Source organism: Gracilinanus agilis, chromosome 4, assembly GCF_016433145.1.
Source record: "Gracilinanus agilis isolate LMUSP501 chromosome 4, AgileGrace, whole genome shotgun sequence".
In the NCBI taxonomy this organism is placed as follows: Eukaryota; Metazoa; Chordata; class Mammalia; order Didelphimorphia; family Didelphidae; genus Gracilinanus; species Gracilinanus agilis.
The window spans coordinates 256,038,528-256,061,257 of record NC_058133.1 but is presented as its reverse complement, the minus strand read 5'-3'; the positions used below and the strand labels follow the sequence as shown (position 1 = coordinate 256,061,257).

The 22,730-nt window shown below is 42.8% G+C and overlaps 2 protein-coding genes across 4 annotated transcripts; both read right to left on the bottom strand.

The window, feature by feature from the left end:
• Nucleotides 1–336: 336 nt before the first annotated feature.
• Nucleotides 337–9,178, bottom strand: ATAT1 (alpha tubulin acetyltransferase 1). Of its 2 annotated transcripts, XM_044673770.1 has the most exons (13): nt 9,072–9,178; nt 8,508–8,568; nt 8,061–8,152; nt 7,828–7,888; nt 7,582–7,695; nt 7,288–7,389; nt 6,483–6,528; nt 6,317–6,385; nt 4,878–4,949; nt 4,444–4,687; nt 1,526–1,602; nt 994–1,036; nt 478–735 (listed from the first exon to the last, which is right to left on the bottom strand). In XM_044673770.1, the coding sequence occupies exons 1-13, from the start codon at nt 9,176–9,178 to the stop codon at nt 558–560; spliced, it is 1,266 nt and encodes a 421-aa protein (XP_044529705.1). In that variant the 3' UTR covers nt 478–557. The 2 variants fall into 2 exon arrangements, with proteins under 2 accessions (XP_044529706.1, XP_044529705.1); XM_044673771.1 differs by lacking the exons at nt 994–1,036; nt 8,061–8,152; nt 8,508–8,568; nt 9,072–9,178 and having other exon boundaries at nt 337–735; nt 7,582–7,868.
• Nucleotides 9,179–9,814: 636 nt separating this feature from the next.
• Nucleotides 9,815–20,774, bottom strand: MRPS18B (mitochondrial ribosomal protein S18B). Of its 2 annotated transcripts, XM_044673750.1 has the most exons (8): nt 20,659–20,774; nt 18,984–19,086; nt 17,543–17,640; nt 17,341–17,409; nt 13,961–13,984; nt 11,518–11,584; nt 10,684–10,743; nt 9,815–10,354 (listed from the first exon to the last, which is right to left on the bottom strand). In XM_044673750.1, exons 1-8 carry the CDS (start codon nt 20,734–20,736, stop codon nt 10,089–10,091), a joined length of 765 nt encoding a protein of 254 aa, XP_044529685.1. In that variant the 5' UTR covers nt 20,737–20,774; the 3' UTR covers nt 9,815–10,088. The 2 variants fall into 2 exon arrangements, with proteins under 2 accessions (XP_044529685.1, XP_044529686.1); XM_044673751.1 differs by lacking the exon at nt 13,961–13,984.
• Between the last annotated feature and the right edge of the window lie 1,956 nt (nt 20,775–22,730).

The following is a 22,730-nucleotide window of genomic DNA, read 5'->3' as shown; positions in this document are numbered from 1 at the left end:
TGGGGAAAAAGCGCATGTAGGAACACCCACTGCGAACCACAGCACTGGAACCGCAGTGAAAAGCGAGCAAAAATGTCAATATGAAGAGGAAATAAAGAGTAGACAATGTCAAAGGTGGGCCTAGGAACAGAGATGCTGGACCACATAAACGTAGAAGGGGCCTCAGGCTCATTTTGCTTCCCATTTGCTTTACAGGTGAGAACACTAAGGTTAAGGAAGTGAAAATGACCTGCCTAAAGTCACTCGGGGTATATAAGGCCAGAGCCTGAACCACCTCCAGACCCCAGAACGAATCTTCCCAACACATCACACTGAAATCCAGGCTCCTGACCACCAGCCTTTAATATGAAAAATAAAGTGCTCTGTTTAAAAATAAAAGGCAATTTAGGCAGATAAGACAAGTGAATGGGAAAAGAAAGTGTCCAGCTCCAACCAACCAACCAACCAACCAACCAACCAACCAACCAACGTTCCCGAGGCTGGGGCTCTGTATTTCTCCATGGGGGTATTTCCAGTCTTGGAGCTTAGCCCTGGAAGGATGAGCCGGGGGTTCCTGGTCACCATGGCCTGGTGTTTCGGTTCTCGTACAGGTATCGAATGAACTTTGCGTTGACCATGGGCTCCCCCAGTCTCCAGAATGGAACGGGGGGTTGCTGGGCCTGTGGAGAAGTGGAGGACCCAGGCCCCTCCCCATCTGGCTTCCCTGACACAACCTGCTGCCCCCTGTTGGTACACCTGTTAAGGTGGGATGGAGAGGAGATGAAAGTATTATGGGGATAGTCATGTGAGGAATTGGAGGGGTGAATCCTTGGATACATTAAGAATTAAGGGATTATTTAGAAGACAAGAAATGTTAGGTGGGGCAGTGAGAAGAGAGCTGCCTATATTATGTTATGTGAGATTCAGGACAAAGCTCAGAAAGTCAGAAGGTGGGAGAAGGAGACAAGGAGGTACATATTCAGGGATGGTGTGAGGATGCAAGTCAGACCTCACCTACTCTCTGTTTCCTGTCCCCTCTTCCTCTGTTCTTGGTTGCCTGTAGAAACAGGGTGTGTGCGTATGTGTGTGTGTGTTCATGTGATGAAAGGGCAAGAGAAAGGGAATGGGTATGATGTATACGGCTTAGGACTGTGGGGTGAGGATAAAAAAGAATGTTAAGAGCTTATAAAGGGGCTTTATAAATCCTGTAAGGTAATACCCGTGGATTCTAGGGATTCACCAGTGGAAGATCTCCAGATTCTGGACTGCAACAATAGTAAGAGCAGTGATTCAGAACTAGAAGGGCCTTAAAAGCCAAGTAATCTAAGTCCCTCATTTTATAGGTGAGGAAACTTGGGCCTAGGGAAATGACTCATCTAAAGGAAACTTATTAGAGAACATATAATGACAGCAGTAGGGATCCTTTGATTTTAAATCTAGTGCTCATTCCACGGTTACCACGAGACTTGCAGAAAATCATATGACAGTCTGAAAAACAGGTCTCTTGATTCCTAGACCAAGCTTTTCCATAATGCCTCGTACATACCTGTTTTGGGAGCTGAGGATGGCTCCCCATATCGACTGTAGCTGCAATTCTGGGCCACCAATCCTGGGGTTCCTTCCCTGTAGAAGAAATGGGCTATGGGGGAGGTAACAGAAAAGGGGCTGGAAGATGGAAAAATGGAAACAGAGAGCAGGCATAGAAAGGAAGAAAAGGGAAAACAAAAGAAGGGAAAAGCTAGCAGTGATCACATCTGAGCTTGTGGAAGAGTTTTAGGTTGTTACTCCTTAGAGTATACTTATGGGAATGTTGAAATGAAAAGGGCACTTGAAAAGGGTTAAACATAGGACAGCTTGGAATGGAGAAAGGCAAGGGGGAAAAGAGTGCTAAATGAGGGGGAGGTCTGTGGCATACAGAAACCATCATAGGATTGTGGATAGAAGACTAGGAGATTCCCAAATCACAGATATATGAAAGATATCCAAGGAGTCAGTGTGTGGTGACAAGCCTGGACATGGAAATGACTAATGGTATATGTGGGGTGAGGTTATCAGAAGAGTCATCAAGTGATTACATGAGGGAAAAGATGTCATCCAAGAATATCAAAGATGGAGGGAAGGGAAAAGAATCCTAGATACTTAAAGGGTAACTCAGGAGTCACCCTATGGAAGATCTACAGATCCTAAAGGTGGGAGAAGCAGAGACAGTGACAATAGGATTCCAGGTGAAGAGATCCTAAAATCCCAAGGGCAAGAGGCGGTAAAATAAATGAGGCTGAGACATCTTTGTTTTCTTTTTCCCATTGAAAAATGTCTATTAGAAAACACACAAAAGGACCCACACTTTATTGAGACAACACCAGAGCTGGGGAGGATCCTGCTCCCCAGTGATTGGGGACACATTGTAATCTACCACACAGAGGATATAAGAAAGGGGGGGCGTTATATTACCCTTCTAGGGTACATATTATACCCTGAAGGCCTGGGAACAGAGGGAGCAGGCTCCTAGCTCAGTAGAAGGGAAGAAAGGAAAGCTAGAGGATAACCAGGTTAGGTGAGGAGAGGACACAGGTTGGGAAATGAGTGGTATATACACTCATCTCAAGACAATCTGACAGAACAGACATACACCATCAGCTAACTAGTTAGGTGGGAGAAATGGAAGAGGAAATATTAGGATCTGGTAGATCTTTGCATATGAGTAGAAGTGACCCCAAGAAAGATCCTCTCAGAGGATGCTGTTAAAGTGGTAGTGGTGGTGATTTCTCTGTGGGAGTCCCAACAGGGGTATAATCCAGGTTTCAGAACAGGTCCTATACAGAGATACGTACTGAGAAGCCCTGATATCCTAGAACCCCAACTCCCTCTCTCCACACTACCTTATGGGATTCAAGAGCTCTACAATGCTGAGTGGCTCCCTTTGAAGGACCTAAAAAATGGACCACAACAAAGGAGCATGATTCCTTGGGGTGGGGATAGAGAAAGGTAGGGAGTTTGGAGGCTTAAGGAATGGAATAATACTAATCCAAGGGGAGATCCAAATCTGGTGAACAATGCACAGGAAATAGGGGAACTAGGCCAACTATATCTGTTTCTGGGACAAGGAACCTTCAAGGATGTGGTAGAGGAAGGCTAGTTCTGCTGGGTTATTCTAGAGTACAGGCCTGGTATCTGTGAAGTGGGTTTTAAAAAATATCTTGATTATTTTATTATAATTGATTTCCATTGTAATCCTATGTATTTTATTTTGGGTAATTAAAAAAAATTCTGAGAAGGGGTTCACAGATGTCACCAGACTGCCAGAGAGGGTTCCATGACACAGAAACAGTTGGTTAGGAACCCCTGTTCTAGAGGCTGGCAGAACCCTCGGTAAGTTGCAGTGAATTAATTAATCTAGTAGAGCCTCCATCTATTGGTTAGGAAAAGTGTTCAGAATTCAACTAGAAAAGAAGAAAAAGGGGTTACTCTTGGGATAATAAAATAGGGATGGGAATAGGATATTTGTTATTCTGCTGCTGGATTAAACTAGCAAGAGTTAAGAGACTTGATTCTAGGTTTTAGGGCTCCATTGTAGGTGGAATCAGATGATCTTAAATGGGGAAGGATAAATGTCAATATCTGTTATTTTCAGGGCGGGTAAGGGAACTGTGGAAGATATGGAAGACAGGATGAAGGGAGAGGAAATGAGAGAAGAGAGAAACGGAGAGTCAGAGATAAGAAACAGCCAAAGATAGAAATTAAAGAGCTACCCCCTCCCCTACCTATAGGCAATTACCATTATTGTGTTAGGGGGAAAAGAGTAGAATGGGTGCCATTTTCTACCCAATGTCATAAGTCAAGACTCAGATTCATAAATCAGGATTCCAAAATATGTACTGTTTAGTGCTTTTCTACAGAAATAAATCTCAAGTAAACTATTTACTTCTCTTTACTCTTGTGATACACACACACATACACACATACACACATACACACACACACACACACACACACACACACACATATTTAAACCCTTACCTTCCATCTTAGATTCAATACTATGCATTGGTTCTAAGGCAGAAGAGTGGTAAGGGCTAGGCAATGGGGGTAAGTGACTTGCCCAGGATCACTAGGAAGTGTGTGAGGCCAGATTTGAACCCAGGACCTCCCAACTCTGGGATAGGCTCTCAAACCACTCTGCCACCCAGCTGCCCCCTACTCTTATGATTTTAAAACTGTTTGCTTTTGAGAATGCATATTTTACTTTCTCTTCTCTTTTCCCACCAAGGCCAAACTGACCCTGGCAGAATCCATGATGTCTTTTCTACTTCTTTCTCTCCTCCAAGTCATAGCCAACACATAACCAACACTCTCCACCCTCTTCTGTAGGTTTCCAGGTTGCCCCCTTTTGATTCTAATATATTAACATCTCCTTTGACAGTCTGAAATCTTTCCAATTCTACTCCCATGCTAATTTCCCATTACCTGGTACGCCTTCGTTGGGCTGGGCTGCCTCCAGGGTCAGTTGCAAGTAGGAGGCGGGCAGTAGGGTGTGGGGGGCAAAGTCGAAGAGACCGTAGCAGCTCTTGCTCTGGCACAAAGGGACGGAGGGGGCCCCGATCTGGAGAATTGCCCAGGCTGCTGGACCGTGGGGGTGGTCGGGCTGGGGCCGTAGCACGACGGGGGGCCCTGTTCAAGGGCCATGGAGGCTCTACAGCCACCTTCAAAACTAAGGAATAAGCAGAGAAAGAAAACAAGATGGAGATAGCAAGAAAGATAACCAAATGGAGAAAAGAGAGAGAGACAGTATGTAATGCTGAAGAGACAGGGAACTATCAGAACCTTGATGGGAACTGATATTCCTCTTTTGTCTTTAACTCCTCATCCCAGCCCTTGCCCTCACCCTGGCCCCTTCTTACATTCTCGATCACTAGAAGAATATGGTTTAATCTCTCCTTCTGCTTTCTTAGGGAGCAGTTTTCTGGCTGGAGCTGGAGGGAGAGGGGATATAGGCAGAGTGAACACTAAAGGACAGACTTTTTTCAACAGTTCCCCACTTCCCTTCACTGGAAAAAAAAAATTAAACTACTCCCTGATTCCTATTTGGACATCAGGGTGTTGAGTCAACCTATACCCCTAGAATCAGCTTCATGAAGTAGCTACAAACTTACAGGGATAACCAATACTGGAACAGTTTGGGGACAATAGAAGGGAGTATTCCAAGCAAGGAGTAAGGGAGATAAATTGGAGAGGAGAATTTGGGAAGATGCAGGAAGGTCATAGCCACTGGAGCAGAGGGTTGAAGCTTCTTACTGGTCAGAGGGTGGTGTCAGGCACCCTTGAGGATCTGGGGCAGTAGTAAGGTCGTGGCTGGGCAGTGAGGACCCTGGGTCCCTCTAGATGAGATGGACAAAGTCCATAGTTAATCAGGAGTTATTCTGAAGGGGTTTGGGGAGGTAAGAGAACAGTCTCTCTATTTGGCAACAGATGAGGAAGAGATTTAAGTTCCATTTAAGGAGAAAGATTAATGTGAAGCAAAGACTACAAATTAAAGGACCAGGAGCACACACAAAAGGGAGCAGGAGAGAAAAGGAAAGTCACAATCCAATGACCACAGATTGGCCTCACCTCTCTGCATGTTCTCTCTGTCCCTCTCACCTGAAGGAAGTCAACTCACATTATTTGCCGCAAATCACTTTGAATCTCTTATTGACTTTACTACCTCTTCAGCTGACAATTTATGCCTCTGTGAATATTATTGGCTTCTGATGTTGACATGATCATCAGCTCTGTTGACTTTCACTGTCTTATACAGTCTGAAGCCTACAGACCCGAAAGAGCTAGAGGGGAAAGCCTTAGAAACTAAAGTTGTCACTACCGCATATCCACTGAGGTAAGTGTGAGCCAGTCAAAAAGAAAACTGAAAAACTGAGCAATCTGGCTGGAAAAGGTTTCCAGCTAGTCTCTGCCAAGTTGCTTCATTGTAAGAGTTGTTTTAATTTTCACAAATTCTGAGGGCACCTTAAATCAACCTATAATAAAAAAATGTATTCCAAATGAAGATGGAAAAGAAAATAACATCGTTGACTCCTCATACCTGAAAGAAATCTAAAAGGCTTCTAAGAAATCTGCTCAAAGAATATTGCCCTCAAGTACCACATAACATCAATAATCAAAACAGAATGTTTAATGAAAAATCATGCCTGAAACAGAATTTGTCACATTCCCAGATATCAAGAGTGATTATCTAAATGGTTTCTGGAATCTTAAATAGCTTTTTTCCTCCCATTCCTAATAGCTATCCCATATAGCTGCCTCTTAAATGATGCTTAACTTCTAAACTACAGTTCAAATTTACCATTGGGTGTGTTATCGACCAAGGCAGCACGAGAGCATCGAGTCGCCCTCAGGGAGGAAGCAGGGGGCCCTGTGGGGAAGGAAGTGGGGGTTCCCTTAGTCAAGGGGGACCTACCACTTACCCCCTACCCCCAACTCTGAGAGTAGGAAGGGAAAGAGAGACTCACGGTGTTGGTGGGCGAAAAAGCCTTCAAAGATCACAAAGTTGTTCACCTGCATATTGGAAAAATTAAGTCATTTATTCAGTCACTCCAAAACATAAATGGAGAACTCCCTATTATAGAACCTGTATTAGAAACTATGGAGAAGAAAAAATAATGATAGCTAGCACTTACACAGTGCTTACTAGGTGCCTGGTATGATGCTAAGCACTTTATAAATATTATTTCAGATCTTTGCAACAATCTTGGGTGGTAGGTGCTATGATCTCCATTTACAGTAGAGGAAACAGGCAACCTGGTTAAGTGACTTGCACAAGATCACAAAGCTAGTAAGGGCCCAAGGCCAGTTTGAATTCAGATCTAGGAGACAAGATCTTTGTACTCTGTATATAATGGAGGACTCAGATTCTTATTCTCAAGTAATCATTATAATGATGAGAAAGGATATCACGCATGATAAATTTAAGACAAGTTAAACAGCACAAGATCAATCACAGTTTACATAATGGATAAACATGACGAAAAGACAATTAAGGCATTATAGATATAATTAAGACATAATGGAGTAGATTGAGCTTTCAAATGTCATTGGGAGGAGAGGGCTGTGTGGGAGGACATTCTGATGGTGGGGAAAGCTTAGCATAGTGCCTAGCACATAGGAGGAGCTTAATAAACATTTATTGACTGACTAAGAGCCTTGGAGATGACTATGGATTATATCTAATATAGATGAGGAAATTTCCCCAACAAATAATAAACGTGGTTCTTTATTCTTATCTGTTTTAGAGTCACATTTCCCAGGGTTTCTAACCTGTGGTACTGTGGTCTCCAGGTTGTAGTGTTTATTCAAGAATTGCAACAGCTTCTCTGAGGGCCGATCAATAGCCAGTTGGTGTGGTTCAACCCTTTCCTTCTACAAGATAAAAGGAAGTTCAGAAGATGGTACAGAACTGGAGAGAAGAAATTTCTAGGGAGCTAGGGGTCACAGGAGCATTTGGGAGTTCAGGAGAAGACAGGTGGTCTTGGAGACAGAGACAATGGCACAGGGGACTTTAATATATGATTTGGAAGCACTTTAAAATTAAAAACTCGTTGCTACTCATACCTCTAACATATACTGAAAAAGTTTCAGCCCATGGCCGTGGCGTTGCAGTGATTCATGGATATAAAAGTCCAGTATGCAAAGTGGCTCTACCTCATTATGAGCCCCACGATCATCCTGATGGTAGAGGTTGATATGAGGTGAGAAAAGTGAGAAGGAATAGGGGCCTAGGCATCTCTGCTTCATATCCCCACCCATCTCTATTCCCTACCATACTTGGAAACCCAAGCATCCTGCCCTGTAACTCACCAGTACAAATAGTTTCTTATATCCAACTTTCAGAAAGCCAATAATAGCTCCTTTTCCAGCCCTGTGGGAAGGGGAGAGAGTGGGAGAACTCATAGCTTATCATGGAAAGGGAAAAAAAGAGAAAGAAGAGGGAAAAGGGAAAGAAGGAAAAGGAAGATTATGTAGCTACGAGGTATCAGTATAGAGAAAGAAAAGAGACATAATAGGACAGCATACTGGAGTCCAGCACTCACGGGCGGGCTGAGGTGTCCTTGAGCACATACATAACATGTCGGTTACTCTGCATTCTTGAAGCACTGGTGATGGGACCAGTAAGATGCTGCGCCTGGTAAAGTGGAAGAATTTATAACTTTTTTTTTTAACCCTTTTTTTAAAAAACTATCTTCTGTCTTGGAATTAAGGCTGTGTATTGGTTCCAAGGCAAAAGAGTGGTAAAGGGCTAGGCAATGGGGGTTAAGTGACTTGCCCAGGGTCACACAGCTAGAAAGTATCTGAGGCCAAATTTGAACCTAGGACCTCCCTTCTCTAGGCCTGCCTCTCAATCCACTAAGGCACCCAGCTATCACCTAAGTATGTCCTTAAGATCTCCCTTCCCTCCCTTGGGTCCCTTCAAAGCCTCAGGCTATCCTGTGATAGGGTCCACTGGTCCTCTTCCAGTCACCCTGATTTCTTCCCAGTACCTTGGCTGATGCCTTTCCCAGTTCATCCACAATAGTCATAATTTGCTGCTGGAGATTAACACTGCAGAGAGAGGAGAAACATAAGTCACTGAATCAGCCTACATGTCCAAGGAATGGTCCTGGGGGAGGGGGAGCTAACCTTAATTCCAGATCCAGGTTTTCGCCCTCAGGTACCTCTGCCTTAAGTCTCCTTCACTCCTGATTTGGCACCCTTCTCGTAGACCTAAGTGAGTGACGGCCCTCCCCACCCTCCCAGCCCTCCCCTATCCCATACCCTGATGGAACTTGTGAGGAGGATTAATGCCAAAGGGTTGAAAACCCCTGTACCAGTCCAGGGTAATAGAAGAGGTGTGGTCAGAGGGCATTCCCATCAGTTAGGAGAAAAAGCTCACTCCACTTTGGAACTGGGACCAAATAATGGGCTAGGCGTTGAAAGGTCGCCGAACCACGCCTCGCCCTAATTCTACACCTTTGACCTGAGGTGGGGGTTCACAGGGAAAGGTAGGGGCAAATACGGGTGAGGCACGGAGGAGCGTGATCGGCAGATGAGGGGTGAGAGGTCACCGAGCCGAGGTTGTGGTTCCGGTTCGACGGGCCGGAGTACGCAGGTGTTGGTCCAGTACGGTAATCGGCTCCGGGAACAAGGTGTCCACATCGAACGGGAACTCCATGGCCCATTGTGCGGTTGGGCACGCCCCCGATCGGTACTTCCGACTTAAAACCCCGCCTCTTCCGGATTTTTGCCTTCTCGCCAAAGTTGGGCTGGAGTGGGTACCCGCCCTAGCCCCACCTACACCCACTTCTTTTTCTCTCCTAGCCCAGCGGCAGGCCGGAATGGTCCTGGTCCGGTCTTAATTCTCCAGGAGGTTCTGTTATATCCACAAAGCCAATTGCTGTGACCTAGTGATCCTTCTCCCCTCTCGCCCAAGAAACCTCGTGGTTAACACTCCCTTCCATAATAAAAATCTTCCTTCTAGCCCCATATCTGGGTAACCAATTTAAGCAGCCTCAGGGTGCCCCAAAAAAGGTAACTAGCCAAACAATTTTTCTTAGAGATCCAAATCCGGTCCCTAACTAAAGAAATCAGTTTCAGGATAAGATTTGATCTGGACCAATGATTTTATTAGCGTGAAGAACCAGGGATGCACAACTCACTCAGAAATCATGATACATAAATAACTCCATTTATATCTACAGCATTCCCTACTCCTCCTTCCCTAACTCATTTTTGGGAGGAATAGCAAAAGCATAAGAATGTGCTGCCAACAATCTAAAAACAAGTCAGAGACACATCAATAACAAAAGAATTTTTATTATGAAGGGTCAGGAACATCCCTATCCCTGTAACTTAAAAAATGTGGGTAGGGGCAATAGAAAGAAAAGTAAATCAAAACACTTATTCAGACAAGCTTCATTTACCTTCTCCCCTAGGCTAGCACATACCAATATCCTAGCCATTTCTAAAGAGACTAGGGACAAGGATCAGTTTAGTCCAGGCTTCAGGACATTCTCACATCCATCTCTTATGCACTGGAGCATCCCAAAGTAAATCAGTTCTTTCTACTGGATATTAGTGGTTTCCTATCCTTCAGTGAGAACATTGGTTTGAGATGGAACTATGGGCATCATCTCAGGTGGGGGTCCACTCTCTTCCTTAAGGTGGCCTTGATACAAACGTCGAAGACGGGCCAGCTCTCTCTCAGGTGGCTGCTGCCATGTGTACCATGGATACCAGGCAGTACCTGCAGCTAGGGCAGGAGCCATTGGCGTACAGCCCACAGCTCCATGGGAGTTGCTGAAATCAGTATCCCGTGGCTGTACCAGTGGGATATGGTAGTTGAGTAAGCCTGGAGAGATGAAAAATATGGGGAAAAGAATGAAATAGAAGGCACTGTATAATTACAGAAGGCATTAAATAGGGGTATCATGAGGCAAGGAAGGTTGAGATGAAAGTGATGAGAGAGAAGGGAGGTCAACTGATGGAGTTTAGGGATAAGGAGATGAGGCCTTAATGAGACCCTGAAATGGTAAATATAACTTGTATAGAAAAGACAATGGGAAGAGAAAGATCTACACTTCTTCTCAGACTCTCAGAATACACACACATACACTCATCCATTTAGGCCCAGGTCCTCTGCCTGCTTCTAAAACACCTTGTCCCCTTCTGAATACTCACCATGGTCTCTGGCCTTCATGATAGCCTCTGTCAGCTTTTTATGCTGCTTCATACAGACACCTTGTAAAAGGAAAAAATGAAGGAATAAAAAAGAGATGTAATCATTTTATGTTGGCATAATCTTACCTCTGGGAATAGAATAGGGTGGTGGTGGACTAGGACTTTAAAAAGATTCTTCTCAATGTACAGATTAAGTACATTAGCTTATTTGAACAATTCAAGTATTAAATGCCATGTCTTCTGTAACAGATATGTAGGATCCAATTTTAGGAACTGAGACTCATTTAAGTGCTCAAGAAACCTTACAATTTAAAGAAATCCTATCATTCAAAGTGAAATGCCTAACCCTTTTGAAATCAATTGTCCCTTCATTTACTTTTTAGATATAGTTCTACTTTCCAAAGTTGGGTTTGCTCAAAATTTTGCCCTTGTTCATATGCATCTCAATCCACATTTATGTGTAACCTTTGTATCTTTGCTACTGGACTGGTCATTTTCTTTTCTTTTCTTTTAACCCTTAACTTCTGTGTATTGGTTCATAGGTGGAAGAGTGGCAAGGGTGGGCAATGGGGGTCAAGTGACTTGCCCAGGGTCACATAGCTGGGAAGTGTCTGAGGCCGGATTTGAACCTAGGACCTCCATTCTCTAGGCCTGACTCTCAATCCACTGAGCTACCCAGCTGCCCCTGGACTGGACATTTTCTAAAGACTGGTGCCTATATGTTCTATGCTTTTTATAAGTCTCTGAGAATCTAAATAAGGAAGGGAATTGTTTTCTGTAGATTCAGGAGAAACTATAAGGAAAGAACCGCCCTCTAACGGGTTGGGATCTAACCTGTATATGGGGCATGGAAGATGACACCTGTGTGAGCACAGACAAACTGTTCCAAGAGCTTCACATTCTGAAAAGAAATAAAGAAATGGAGGGAAATGGAGGTTATAGTAATATCAAAATAGGCAAGAATATCAAAATAGGTATGTCCTTCCACATTCTATTCCAAAATCCCCAACCTCTCCCCATATTCAGCTCATCCATAAAGTTTTCCTTAACTTTAAGACAACAGTGCTCTACCCTTCTTTTGATAAACCTAGTACCCAAAACCCATACCAAACACGGTTATGCCAAATTTAACTTTTTTCTATATATAGTAGGATCTATATACTAGTAGAGGATACATTTCTACTTCAGACCTACCTCAGAGGATGGCTGAAACCTCAGATATAAGTGAACACTTGCTGATCCTATATATAACATGGTTTTCTTGTACATACATATAATCGAGTTTGATAAATTAAACACACAGTAAGATTACAACAATAAAGACAGTAATAACATTGCACATTACACAGTACTGTATTCTCTCAAGAGTATATGGGAATATTCAGGGAGGACTAGCACTTCCGGTATGAGGGCCTTTTCAGGGCTGCTCACTCACCTTTATATATATATATATATATATTTTTTTTTAATTATTAAGAAAATTCTTCCATGGTTACGTGATTTATGTTCTTTCCCTTTCCTCCTTCCACCCCACTCCCTTAGCCAACACACAATTCCACTGGGTGTTACCTGTGTCACTGATCAAGACCTATTTCCATATTATTGATATTTGTACTAGGTGATCCTTTAGAGCAGTGATTCTCAAAGTGGGCGCCACCGCCCCCTGGTGGGTGCTACAGCGATCCAGGGGAAGTGGTGATGGCCACAGGTGCATTTATCTTTCCTATTAATTGCTATTAAAATTTTTTAAAAATTAATTTCCAGGGGGCTAAGTAATATTTTTTTCTGGAAAGGGGGCGGTAGGCCAAAAAAGTTTGGGAACCACTGGTTTAGAGTCTATATTCCCAATCATATCCCCATCAACCCATTGCTCACTCACCTTTAGTGTCCACCTGGTACTCAACTTTCACCTGTGGTTTCAAGAAGCTATAGAATGCACAGCAGCCACACCTTGGTAAATCCATCTCAGCAGATGGGCTAAACCAGGTTGAAGGTAACCAACAGGCCCACAAATCCATTGGTGCATCAGTGGGGTTTCTACCTTGGGGGCATGTGAAGACTTTCCCTAGCAGAATGGGTGAATGAGGTCAATTTGCTCCAATGACCATGAAAGTGGTAACCAAATCTCAAGCCATCACCAGGTCTCCTGAATTCTGTCTTGCCCCTGGACTTCAATGACTCTAGAAGAGGGTGAGGCTGACAACTTCATGCAAACCTGCTTCACTTAAATCTATTTTTACCCCATGGTTACCCAAGGGTAACTGAACAGTGGATATGGAATCATTAGGTACAGGGCCCAACTGTATTACTATTGCCAGATTTTTTTATCCCTTCCTATGGGCTAGAAAGATGAGACTTATGATCAATTAATCAAGAAATATTAAGGTCCTAATTTAAGCAAAGCACTAGGAATACAAAGGGGGGAAAATAGTTTTTGCCCTCAAGTAAGGAAGGACTGAAAATTCTAAAAGGCCTGAATTCTGCCAGTTCAGATTTTGCCACTTCCTAGCCATGTGACCTTAAGTAGGTCACTTATACCCACTTTACTGAAAATTAAGTTGATAGTTTATCTGCTTTCTGTAGGAGTATTGTATGATTTATCTCTCCAATAGCTGTGATGTTCATTTAGGGGAAGTCTCCAGGCCTAGGCCTCTAGGGCTGGGAGTGTTCCTAGCAAGAAGGGTAACCATACTTAGACCTTAAAACTTTCAAGTTCAAGCTCCCACACTTGTCTCATGTAATCCCTCCTGGCAACCTCTTTAGCTCATTCAAATAGGTCCCTCATTTTTCCCTGACATAATGGTTTAGCTCAGTGATTCCCAAAGTGGGTGCCACCGCCTCCTGGTGGGTGCTGCAGCAATCCAGGGAGGCGGTGATGGCCACAGCAGCATTTATCTTTCCTATTAATTGCTATTAAAATTTTTTAAAAATTAATTTCCAGGGGGCTAAGTAATATTTTTCCTGGAAAGGAGGCGGTAGGCCAAAAAAGTTTGGGAACCACTGGTTTAGCTAATACTCCAGAACATACAAGGAATAAACAATGTTCAGTATTAGTAATGAAAGCCAGTCACTTTGCATGTTGTAGAATCCTAAAAATAAGAAAGGAGAAAATGTCCCAATAACCATCTTTCTACCTTAATATCACTGGACAGTTGAGGGGAAGAGAAGAATGCTTTAATCAAGGTTTTTTTTGGTTTTGTTTTTTTTTTGTTTCCATTTCTCTTTTTATGCTGACAAAACACCCCATCTGGAAATCCTACAATTTTGAAATTCTTACCTCATCCATTTTAGAGTCCCCTGACTGAAGGAATAAGAAGAGAGAAGATTAAACCTTTTAAGTGGTATGGTTGGAAGAGTGAACTCATGTTTCAGGAAGGGGTTGGATTAAATGACCTCCAAAATCACTAAAATTATGAGATTCTGTGATAGTATTAACCTAACAAGTTTTCCTCATTCCTAAAAGACAATACTCCCAATATGGCTGCTCTTTCATCCTTCCTTTTATACTTCTACCCCTGCCTTTCTATTGCCCCAGTTTCAGATTACCCACATTATTCAATTTTTCACTCTTATATGCATCTAAACAAAGCTAGAGAAAAACCATAAAACTGCTAACAACTTAGGTCCACTACAAAATTATTACATAATATTAACTTGGCCCTCTTCAAAACCTATTATGGCTTCCTCTCTCTATCCTCCATTCTCTCTTCTCTGTTGAGAACCTATGCTCATATTTGATTAAAAAACTGAGGCCATTAGCCAGGAGTTTCTTCTCCCCTCATCCTCCAATTGCTCAAAATGCCTTCCCCACAATCTCTTCCTTCTTCATCTCCATTTCTTCACTAGAAGAGGAAGCCTTTCTTTTTGCAAAGACAAACCCATCACCCTGCACAAATGATCCCAGTCTACCCCATCTTCATCAGCAGAATGCTTCTTTATTAATACCTACTCTTTCATTACCCTTTAATCTTTCCTTATCTATTGGTTGTTTTCCTGCTGCCTAAAAATATGCCCATATCTTCCCCATCTTCAAAATTCTTCCCTTGATTCATCCATCTCTGAGAGCTATCATTCTATATCTCCCCTCCCTTTTATGGCTAAACTCTTAGAGAAGGCTATTTCAATTGGTGCTTCTACTTCCTTTCCTCTCATTCTCTTAACTCTCTACATTCTGGTTCCCTACCTCATCTTTCAACTGAAATTGTTCTCTCTAAAGTTATTAATAATATCTTAATGAATTTAATCTAATAGCCCTTTCTCAATCCACATCGTTCTTGATTTTTTTTTTAAAATAAAACTCTTACCTTCTGTCTTGATTGGCTCCAAGGCAGAAGAGTGGTAAGGGCTAGGCAATGGGGCTTAAGTGACTTGCCCAGGGTCACACAACTGGAAAGTGTCTGAGGTCAAATTTGAATCTAGGACCTCCCATCTCTAGGCTTGGTTCTCAATCCACTGAGCTACCCAGCTGCCCCCTTCTTGACTTCTGCAAACTGATACTAGGAATTAAGTTCAATAAGTACTAATCACCTGTTAAGTGCCAAGTACCAAGAATACAAATGTGGAAAAATTAAGTACTTGGGCCCTTAGAAAGTCAGGAGAGAGATGAAGTCAGGGAAATCTCAAAGTAGTGCAGCCAGTAAAAAATTATTAAAGCTGAGGTCTCTCCTTAAATAGAGGCTCAGCATTCATGACCCCAACCTCTAATGAGAAAGGCAGACAGTAGTGATGAGATAAAAGCAGGGGTCAGCAACCTTTTTGGCTGTGAGAGCCATAAACGCCACATTTTTTAAAATGTAATTTCGTGAGAGCCGTACAGTGCTCACAGTGCACGCTCCTGTAACAGTGCCTGAAAAAAAAAATGACTTTATGGCTCCTGCAGAAAGAGCCATATCTGGTCTCAAAAGAGCCAGATATGGCTCGAGAGCCATACGTGGCCGACCCCTGAGATAAAGAATACCATGGCTGATGAGAACTTACAGGATATTGAGGTTATCCCAGTAATGAGCTTCCTGGGGCAGAGTAGAAACAAGTAGGAGAAGTATTAAAGTGGTGCAACTACGTGAGAAATGATCTTAATAGTCTCTTCTCTTTAGGTATTCATGACACTATTTCCTGGTTCTCCTCCTATTTGTAGTAGTTATAACTACTACTTCTTAAGACTTCTTTGCTGGATATTCATCCAGGTTGTGCCACTAACCCTTGAGTAGCCCCCTAAGGTTGTGTCCTGGGTCCTCTTCTCTTCTTCCTCTATCCTATTTTCTTGATCAGTTCCTAACAGGTTCAATAATCATCTCTATGCAGATGATTCTCAGATCTATTTATCCAGTCTTAACCTCTATCCTGATATTCAACTTCCTACTGGACAAATGGAATTGGATATCTTAAACTTACTATGTCTAAAACTGAACTCAGGATCTCTGCAGTGCACTCCCCCTGCCAACCCTACCCCACACCCACAAACTTTCCTCTTCTTAACTTCTCTATTACTGTTAAGAGAACCATCATTCTTTGAATCCATAACTTAAGTGCCATCCATAACTCCTCATTCTCTCCCAGTCCTATATCTAATCTGGTGTCAAGGCCTGTGGATTCTATCCTTCTAAAACTCTGATATGTAATATCTCTCATATAGACCCTTTTCTCTCCTCTGATACTCACTACCCTGGCTACCCTCATTACTTCATGCTTGAACTATTGCAATAGACTTCTAAACAGTCTTTTTGCCTCAAATCTCTCTCCATTTCAGCACCTAGCTCCCCAATAAACTTCAGTGGATCCATATTATTAACACAATCAAATATAAAATCCTCATTTTGGTGTTCAAAGTCTGTCATTATCTGGTTCCTTCCTACTTTTTCTAGTTTCCTGGAAGGAATGCTTACCTCCACAAAGTCTTTTATTCAGGGACATTGACCACCCCAATTCCACATTTATCCTAATCCTCCACAGAACTGCTAGATTCATCTTCCTTATGCAGTCCAATATATACAGTATATGTGTGAGAGGGCAATATGAACATTCTAACATTTGGATATTCATCTGTTTTGAATGCCACTTTTTATTATAAATTCTTGGGGTCAGAGGTTGAAGGTTTTTAGTAATATTATACTAAAGATTAAAAATATCAGCACCTCTTCCAGACTCTTACCTTCCTCTGCCACCATCAAGTTTGACCCCCTAAGACACCACATGAGAAGGCATCCCTGGGACTATGGGTGTAGAATACCACCAATATTGTCAGACTTTTTCAACATTGGTTAATTTTGCTAATCTCTATTCTGTTCCTCTTTTTAAATTCTTTGTTATACAAGGTGGCACTAAGGGAACACATTGGTGATAATGTAGGTGATTGGGATAGAGACTGAAACTGTGATTTCACTGATATAGAAAATTCCCAGATGAAAAAACCTTCCCTGCCAATACAGGGTTGTATCTTCTCTGAGATTTATAGCCTCAATCATTTTGAGGTGCAAAGGTAGAGGAGAGGAGTAACAAAAGTCACCTCCTTTTCAAAAACTGGAAGAATAGGGGATAACACTCAGTCATTTTAAGGTATTAAAGGTAGAGTGGATGGATAGCAAAAATATAACCATTTAACATAGTATAAATAACTCTAGTCCCTGAGAGGAGTAAAGAGTCGATTTGAAGGTTCCTTACTCTAAAATCCACATGGAGCTTCTGATCCCGGCAGATGGGGCAAGGGTTTCCAGAAACTTTATTCCCTCTCTGTAGGAGATATAAGAGATGGGTAGAAATTTCAGGAATTAACACACATGCCTTTTCAAGGTCCTTTCAATCCCACCTTGTCACCCCTGAATCTTTGTGCCAGAGACTCAACTCCCTTCCCCCTTCTACTCACAATGCATGTCCTTCGGGTTCGCTGTGGTGGGATGCCACCTTTGTGGTTGCGTCGATAGTCAGCCCAGACTGGATGGGAGCCATAACGAGAGATGTATTCTAGAAAGGAAAAGAAGGGGAGAGAGGAATAAGAATTTATTAAGTGCTTACTATGCTAAACACTTTATAAATGTCTCATCTTATCTATAATCATTACTAGAACTTTTTTTTTAGGGCTCCACTTTACCTTTATAACCTAAGTTCATACCCCATAGATACAAACTATATCATCTTACAAAATTGTCCTAGATATCTATGCCTTTGCATGCTTTCTCTCCTTTCTAATCTTCACCTGTTGAAATCCCTATCCTTTAAGACCTTAATTGCCACATCCTTGAGTTGTCTCTGTCTCTGTCTCTGTCTCTCTCTCTCTCCCTCCCCCCCCCCCCCTTAAATAACCCTTTCCTTCCATCTTGGAATCAATACTATGTATTAGCTCGAAGGCAGAAGAGTGGTAAGGGTTAGGCAATGGGGGTCAAGTGACTTGCCCAGGAACACACAGGAAGTGTCTGAGGTCACATTTGAACCCAGGACCTTCTGTCTCTGGGCCTAGCTCTCAATCTACTAAACCAGTGATGGGCAAACTTTTTAAAGAGGGGGGCCAAAGGAAAGGAAATGCTCATCTGTCAGTCTGTTTCTAAGGCAATTCTTTGGAAGTTTCATTGTATTGTATCCTACTCATTGTATTCGTCAGATTAGAAATAATGTCCCTTCTCTGGATAGAGCATTTCAGGGGGCTGCATCTGGCTGTAGTATGACCATAACTGTACTAAACCATCCAGATGCCCCCTTGAGTAGTATTTTTTACATCTAACTTGGTGGTAATCTTTCCCTCTATTTTTTCCAGAGAGCTTTTTTTTAAGTCTACTTTTTTTGCTCTTCTCTTTTATACTGACCATTTTCAACTTTTGCTCTATTTTAATAATTTTTCCCTGGCGATGGCGCCTTTGTATTCTTACTAAAATATTTATTAAGCATTTGGTATAGAGTTAAATTCTGGGGGAGACATAAAATTTAGCAAAAACACTCATTTTCTTGCATTCATAGAACTTAAATTCTATAGGAAACAAATACTGTTAACTATAATATACAATATAAATGATAAGTATGTCAAAATCCCAAAACATTATATATGAAAGAGGCACTACTTGAGAAGAATAGAGATAGAAGAGGATATATAGAAATTCAACATGTAAAAAGGTACAAGGAATAATGTGTGAAAAAGTTGAGGTAAGAAGTATAGAATATAGTGCACATAAAAGTTGAGAAGAGGAATAACTGGATAGAGAGAGCATTTCCCTTTAGGTTCTACCCATCACAATCTTCTGAATTGGTTACTCTGCCTTCCCTTAGTCTTTACATTTTCCTTTCCTTCTTCCCATTTTCCTTATGATGATATGTACCTTCTGTCTCCAGATATTCCCAGGGAGCATCCTGATAAGGAGAGACTGGGGTGGAAGATTCTTCCTCAGGGGGAGCTTTGGTACACAGTGCCCGAGGAGTAGCCTATGAAAAGAGAGTAAGGGGGAAGGTTTAGGAGGGAAATTAAATATCTAGTTCGTCATTCCCTATCTGTCCCTCAAGAATTCTTGAGGTACAGTAAAGGTGTCAAAGTTTATATAGTGATGTATAGGAAGAATGTACAGAAAGTACACTTTGATCTTAGCAAAAGGCCCAAAGGTGATGAAGTAATGTGAGATGACAAATAGGTAAATTAGATTCTGAGAGAGGTGTCCCAAAAGTCTTAGTGCAGTTTTAAGTTATTAAAAGATCATTCCTATCTCATCTATTTGAACAGAAAGAAGAGAACATTAAGGATACAAGAAATCTATATTCCTAGAAAAGAAAATGATGTCAGGGGGGGAATAAACTGGGTAGCTGTTTCAGGTAATTAAAGGAAAGGGATACCTAAGTTGCTAAGAGTTGCATAAAGTATCCAGGAAAAGGTTGCTACATTAAGATCACAGAATACTTGTGATATACATATGTTCATCATCTCTACTCTTGTCTCTGAATCATTGGTCCTATCCTGCTTTATAAAAATCAGTTTCCCATTCCAGAAGAGTGAACAATTTGAGTCCCAACGCTGAGATCAAAGGCCTCAGCCCTGTAATTAACCCCATAATGACCATAACTAATTCACCATTGATGCTAACTTGCCCCATTTCAGGGAATAGCAACTGTGGGAAGCAGCCCTCCCCCTTAACCCCAACTAAGGACCTTCAAAGTGGTGAGTAGTAATGCCATGGGGTTCAAGATACCTGGGCAGCAGGGAGCTGGGGAAGTAATATTTGGATCCCAAAGTTCTCTAGAAGGGTTGTGGATAGTAGTCTGACTGGAAAGAGACCTTCAGGACAAGATGGAACTGCTTGTTAAGCCTCTCATATCCTCTCTACATCCATAGTAGAGATAAATACATCAGTGTTAACTTGATCATAAGCACCATTTAAAATGTCAGAAGCATCAAGGGCCGCTCCTGGTATCCAAGAATTAAAACGTTGTTTATTCAAGGAGCTAGTTAGGCCTGTATACAATGTGTGTATCAATGGATAGAAGGAGCTAGTTAATATTCGAGGAGTTCTTAAGAGCTTACATTAAGTATAAGAATGGAATTTCTTGGTCAAACCTTTTTTTTCTCCTTCACTACCCGACATTATGAAAACAGTGCTTGCAAAGATAAAGAGTGTGTGTATGTGGGGGGGTGCTTCGGCCACGTGGAAAGAGAAGGGCTCCTGCTAGGCCACCATGGCAACGCAGCACACCCATATTCCCCTTGTTGCCTGTTGCCATGGGAACATGTAAAAAGTACTCAGGAAAGAGACAACTCTCAGGAACTATGTAGCACCCCTCAGCATGCGCACCAAGTCCAGGGGGCAAGACGCAAGAGAGTAGGTAGTGGTATAGCCAAAACTATCTAGACAGGAAAGCGGTAAGCTTTCTCCTTCCTTTCCCGACCCTAGAAGGAAGCTCCTTCCGGGCCGGGCGGGAAGGAGAAGACAGGCAGCCGAAGCCAACTTTAACCAGGGCCGCATCCTGCGAAGGGGAAAAAGAGCGGTAGAGAGGAAACTGCATAGATACCTGCACCCAGCGGACACCTTCGATAGGTGTGAGGCCCGGGAGCCGCCTAAGTAGCAGGGTTAGGAGAGAGGATGCCATCTTGGCGTACGGCTAAGGGAGGAATGGGGACCAGAAGAAACTGCGCATGTCCGTAAGAAAGCTGGGTGGGACTAATGCGACGAACGCGCAATGCTGGGATGTGACTAGATGCGCATGCGCCAGTAGGGGCGTAGGAGCGAAGACGACCAATTTCAACTGCGTCACAATAGAATTCGCTATCAAAATTACAATTGCTTTAGCCAGTTCGCTATGGATCCTAGAACCACTACTGAATCTTGTGCTTCTGAATAATTTTGCGGTTGATTTTGGACCCTGGTGCGACTAGTGCGCATGCGCGAGGCCAGTTGGGCCAACCTAGCGTAAGGCTTGACGCCTAAAGGGTGGGGAGGAAGAAGATCAGGGAAAGAAGAGAGGGCGGGTCCCAACCAATCGTCGCAATCCTAGTCGCGAGCCGAGGGTTGGGTGTGGAAAGCGGAAGAGTGAGTTGAGGGATAGGCGGAGCGTAGGTTATGGTAGGACAGCCAATCAGCTTGTGGATCCTTGATGTGGTTGACCAATTAGCTTGCGCCTCGCGCACAATGGCGCGAGGTGTCAGTATCTCGTGAGCGCGCTAGTGTGCGCGGGGCGGTGCCCTTGTATAAAAGGCGTCTTCCGAGCGAGCCGCCGCCATTCTGGGGTTCGTTTAGAGGTGAGTACGGGTTATATGTCGGTTGGTATGTTGCGGGGCTCTGTAGTGGTAGAGTAGCGAAATGGCGGCGGGCGACAATGGAGCTTATTTTAATCTTTCTTAGATTTTGGAGGCTGGAGGGTGCTTCTGGGGAAGCCTGTTAGGTTGAAAACGAGGCGTAGAAAATATTGTAGCCAGTAATAATGACGTTTTCGTTTCCTCCCTTATTTCCTCTTCCCAGGTTCGAATTTAATCGGAGGAAACGGCCCGGCCACGAGGAAAAAAGAAGCAGCCGTAACAGCATCTAAATCTAAAGGATCCTTCGAGGGGGGGGGAAGCAGCAGCTACCAACCCAACCACTTGTGTCTTCTCTGCCCCATCACCCTATCTTGTTTCCCGTCCCCTCTCCCAGCCCAAGCTTCTTGGGACTCAAATCTGTGGCTGAAGGACCATCACCACAAAATCTATCAAAAATAATCAACCACCTTTACTCCAACTCCCAACTCCCGCCAAATCTGCCCATCCATCGTCTCCTTTTTGAATCCACTCAGTTTTTTGTTTTTGTTTTTGTTTTTGTTTCTAAGACCCTCTCCTTAAGTGGAGTGGGTAATGAATCCTGAGTTGGCTTTATTTTTTAAAAGACTTTTTGATCCAATGAGGTCCCCCAAGTAATTAAGCTTTGGGTCCTGGTTGGTTTTATTTTTTCTCCAAATTTTAACCCCCCCTGAGCCCGAGGTGCTGACGTCGCAAAAAAATTGGATAGTAAGTGTCGAATTTTCAAAACCAGCATTACAACAAGAAATCAACGTTTCCCGTTGTGAAACAAAAAAATGAGAGGAAGAAATGAGATCGTAGACAAAAAATAATTGAGCTGGAGAACGACCAATCCGGTCGCTTGAGTCTCCATTAAAAAAAAACAAAAAACATTAGGTCTTAAAAGTCTTGTTCTCTCTCCCCTACCACCTCCCTCTTCCCTGCCCTGGTGCAGGCACGGAGAGGGTGGGGGGGCCGACAAGTGAGGATTTTCTTGATGGTTAACCCTTGGTAATCCAGCCAATTTTCCAGACTGCCAAAGCCATAAGAGTTCGATTTCTTTTTATAAGGAGGAATGGGATCCCTTCCTCTCGATGCCAGCAGTCTTTCGGAAGGGTTAATGAGCTCACATACAAAAGACGTGGATCTTGTGGCCTAAAAGTACCACTTCTTTGTGTGTGAGACAAGCAGGGGCGCCTTTCAATTTGCCAGATTAATAAGCAATCTGTACATAAAGATTGCAGGGTAAGGAGATGCGCAGATATAATATTAGAAAGTAGCTGGCTACGACTTAATGGTTAAAATCCTCTCTTTATATTTTAATGTAATTTGC

Coding starts and splice junctions, on each gene's coding strand:
- ATAT1 (XM_044673770.1), bottom strand. CDS start 9,178: ATGGAGTTCCCGTTCGATGTGGACACCTTGTTCCCGGAGCCGATTACC. Junction 6,386..6,482: donor CTTTTTCGCCCACCAACACC/GTGAGTCTCTCT, acceptor CCTTCCCCACAG/GGCCCCCTGCTTCCTCCCTG. Junction 1,603..4,443: donor GCCCAACGAAGGCGTACCAG/GTAATGGGAAAT, acceptor TTTCTTCTACAG/GGAAGGAACCCCAGGATTGG.
- MRPS18B (XM_044673750.1), bottom strand. CDS start 20,736: ATGGCATCCTCTCTCCTAACCCTGCTACTTAGGCGGCTCCCGGGCCTC. Junction 17,641..18,983: donor GGAATATCTGGAGACAGAAG/GTACATATCATC, acceptor TTTCCTTTCTAG/AATACATCTCTCGTTATGGC. Junction 11,585..13,960: donor GGGACTCTAAAATGGATGAG/GTAAGAATTTCA, acceptor ATTTCTTTTCAG/AATGTGAAGCTCTTGGAACA.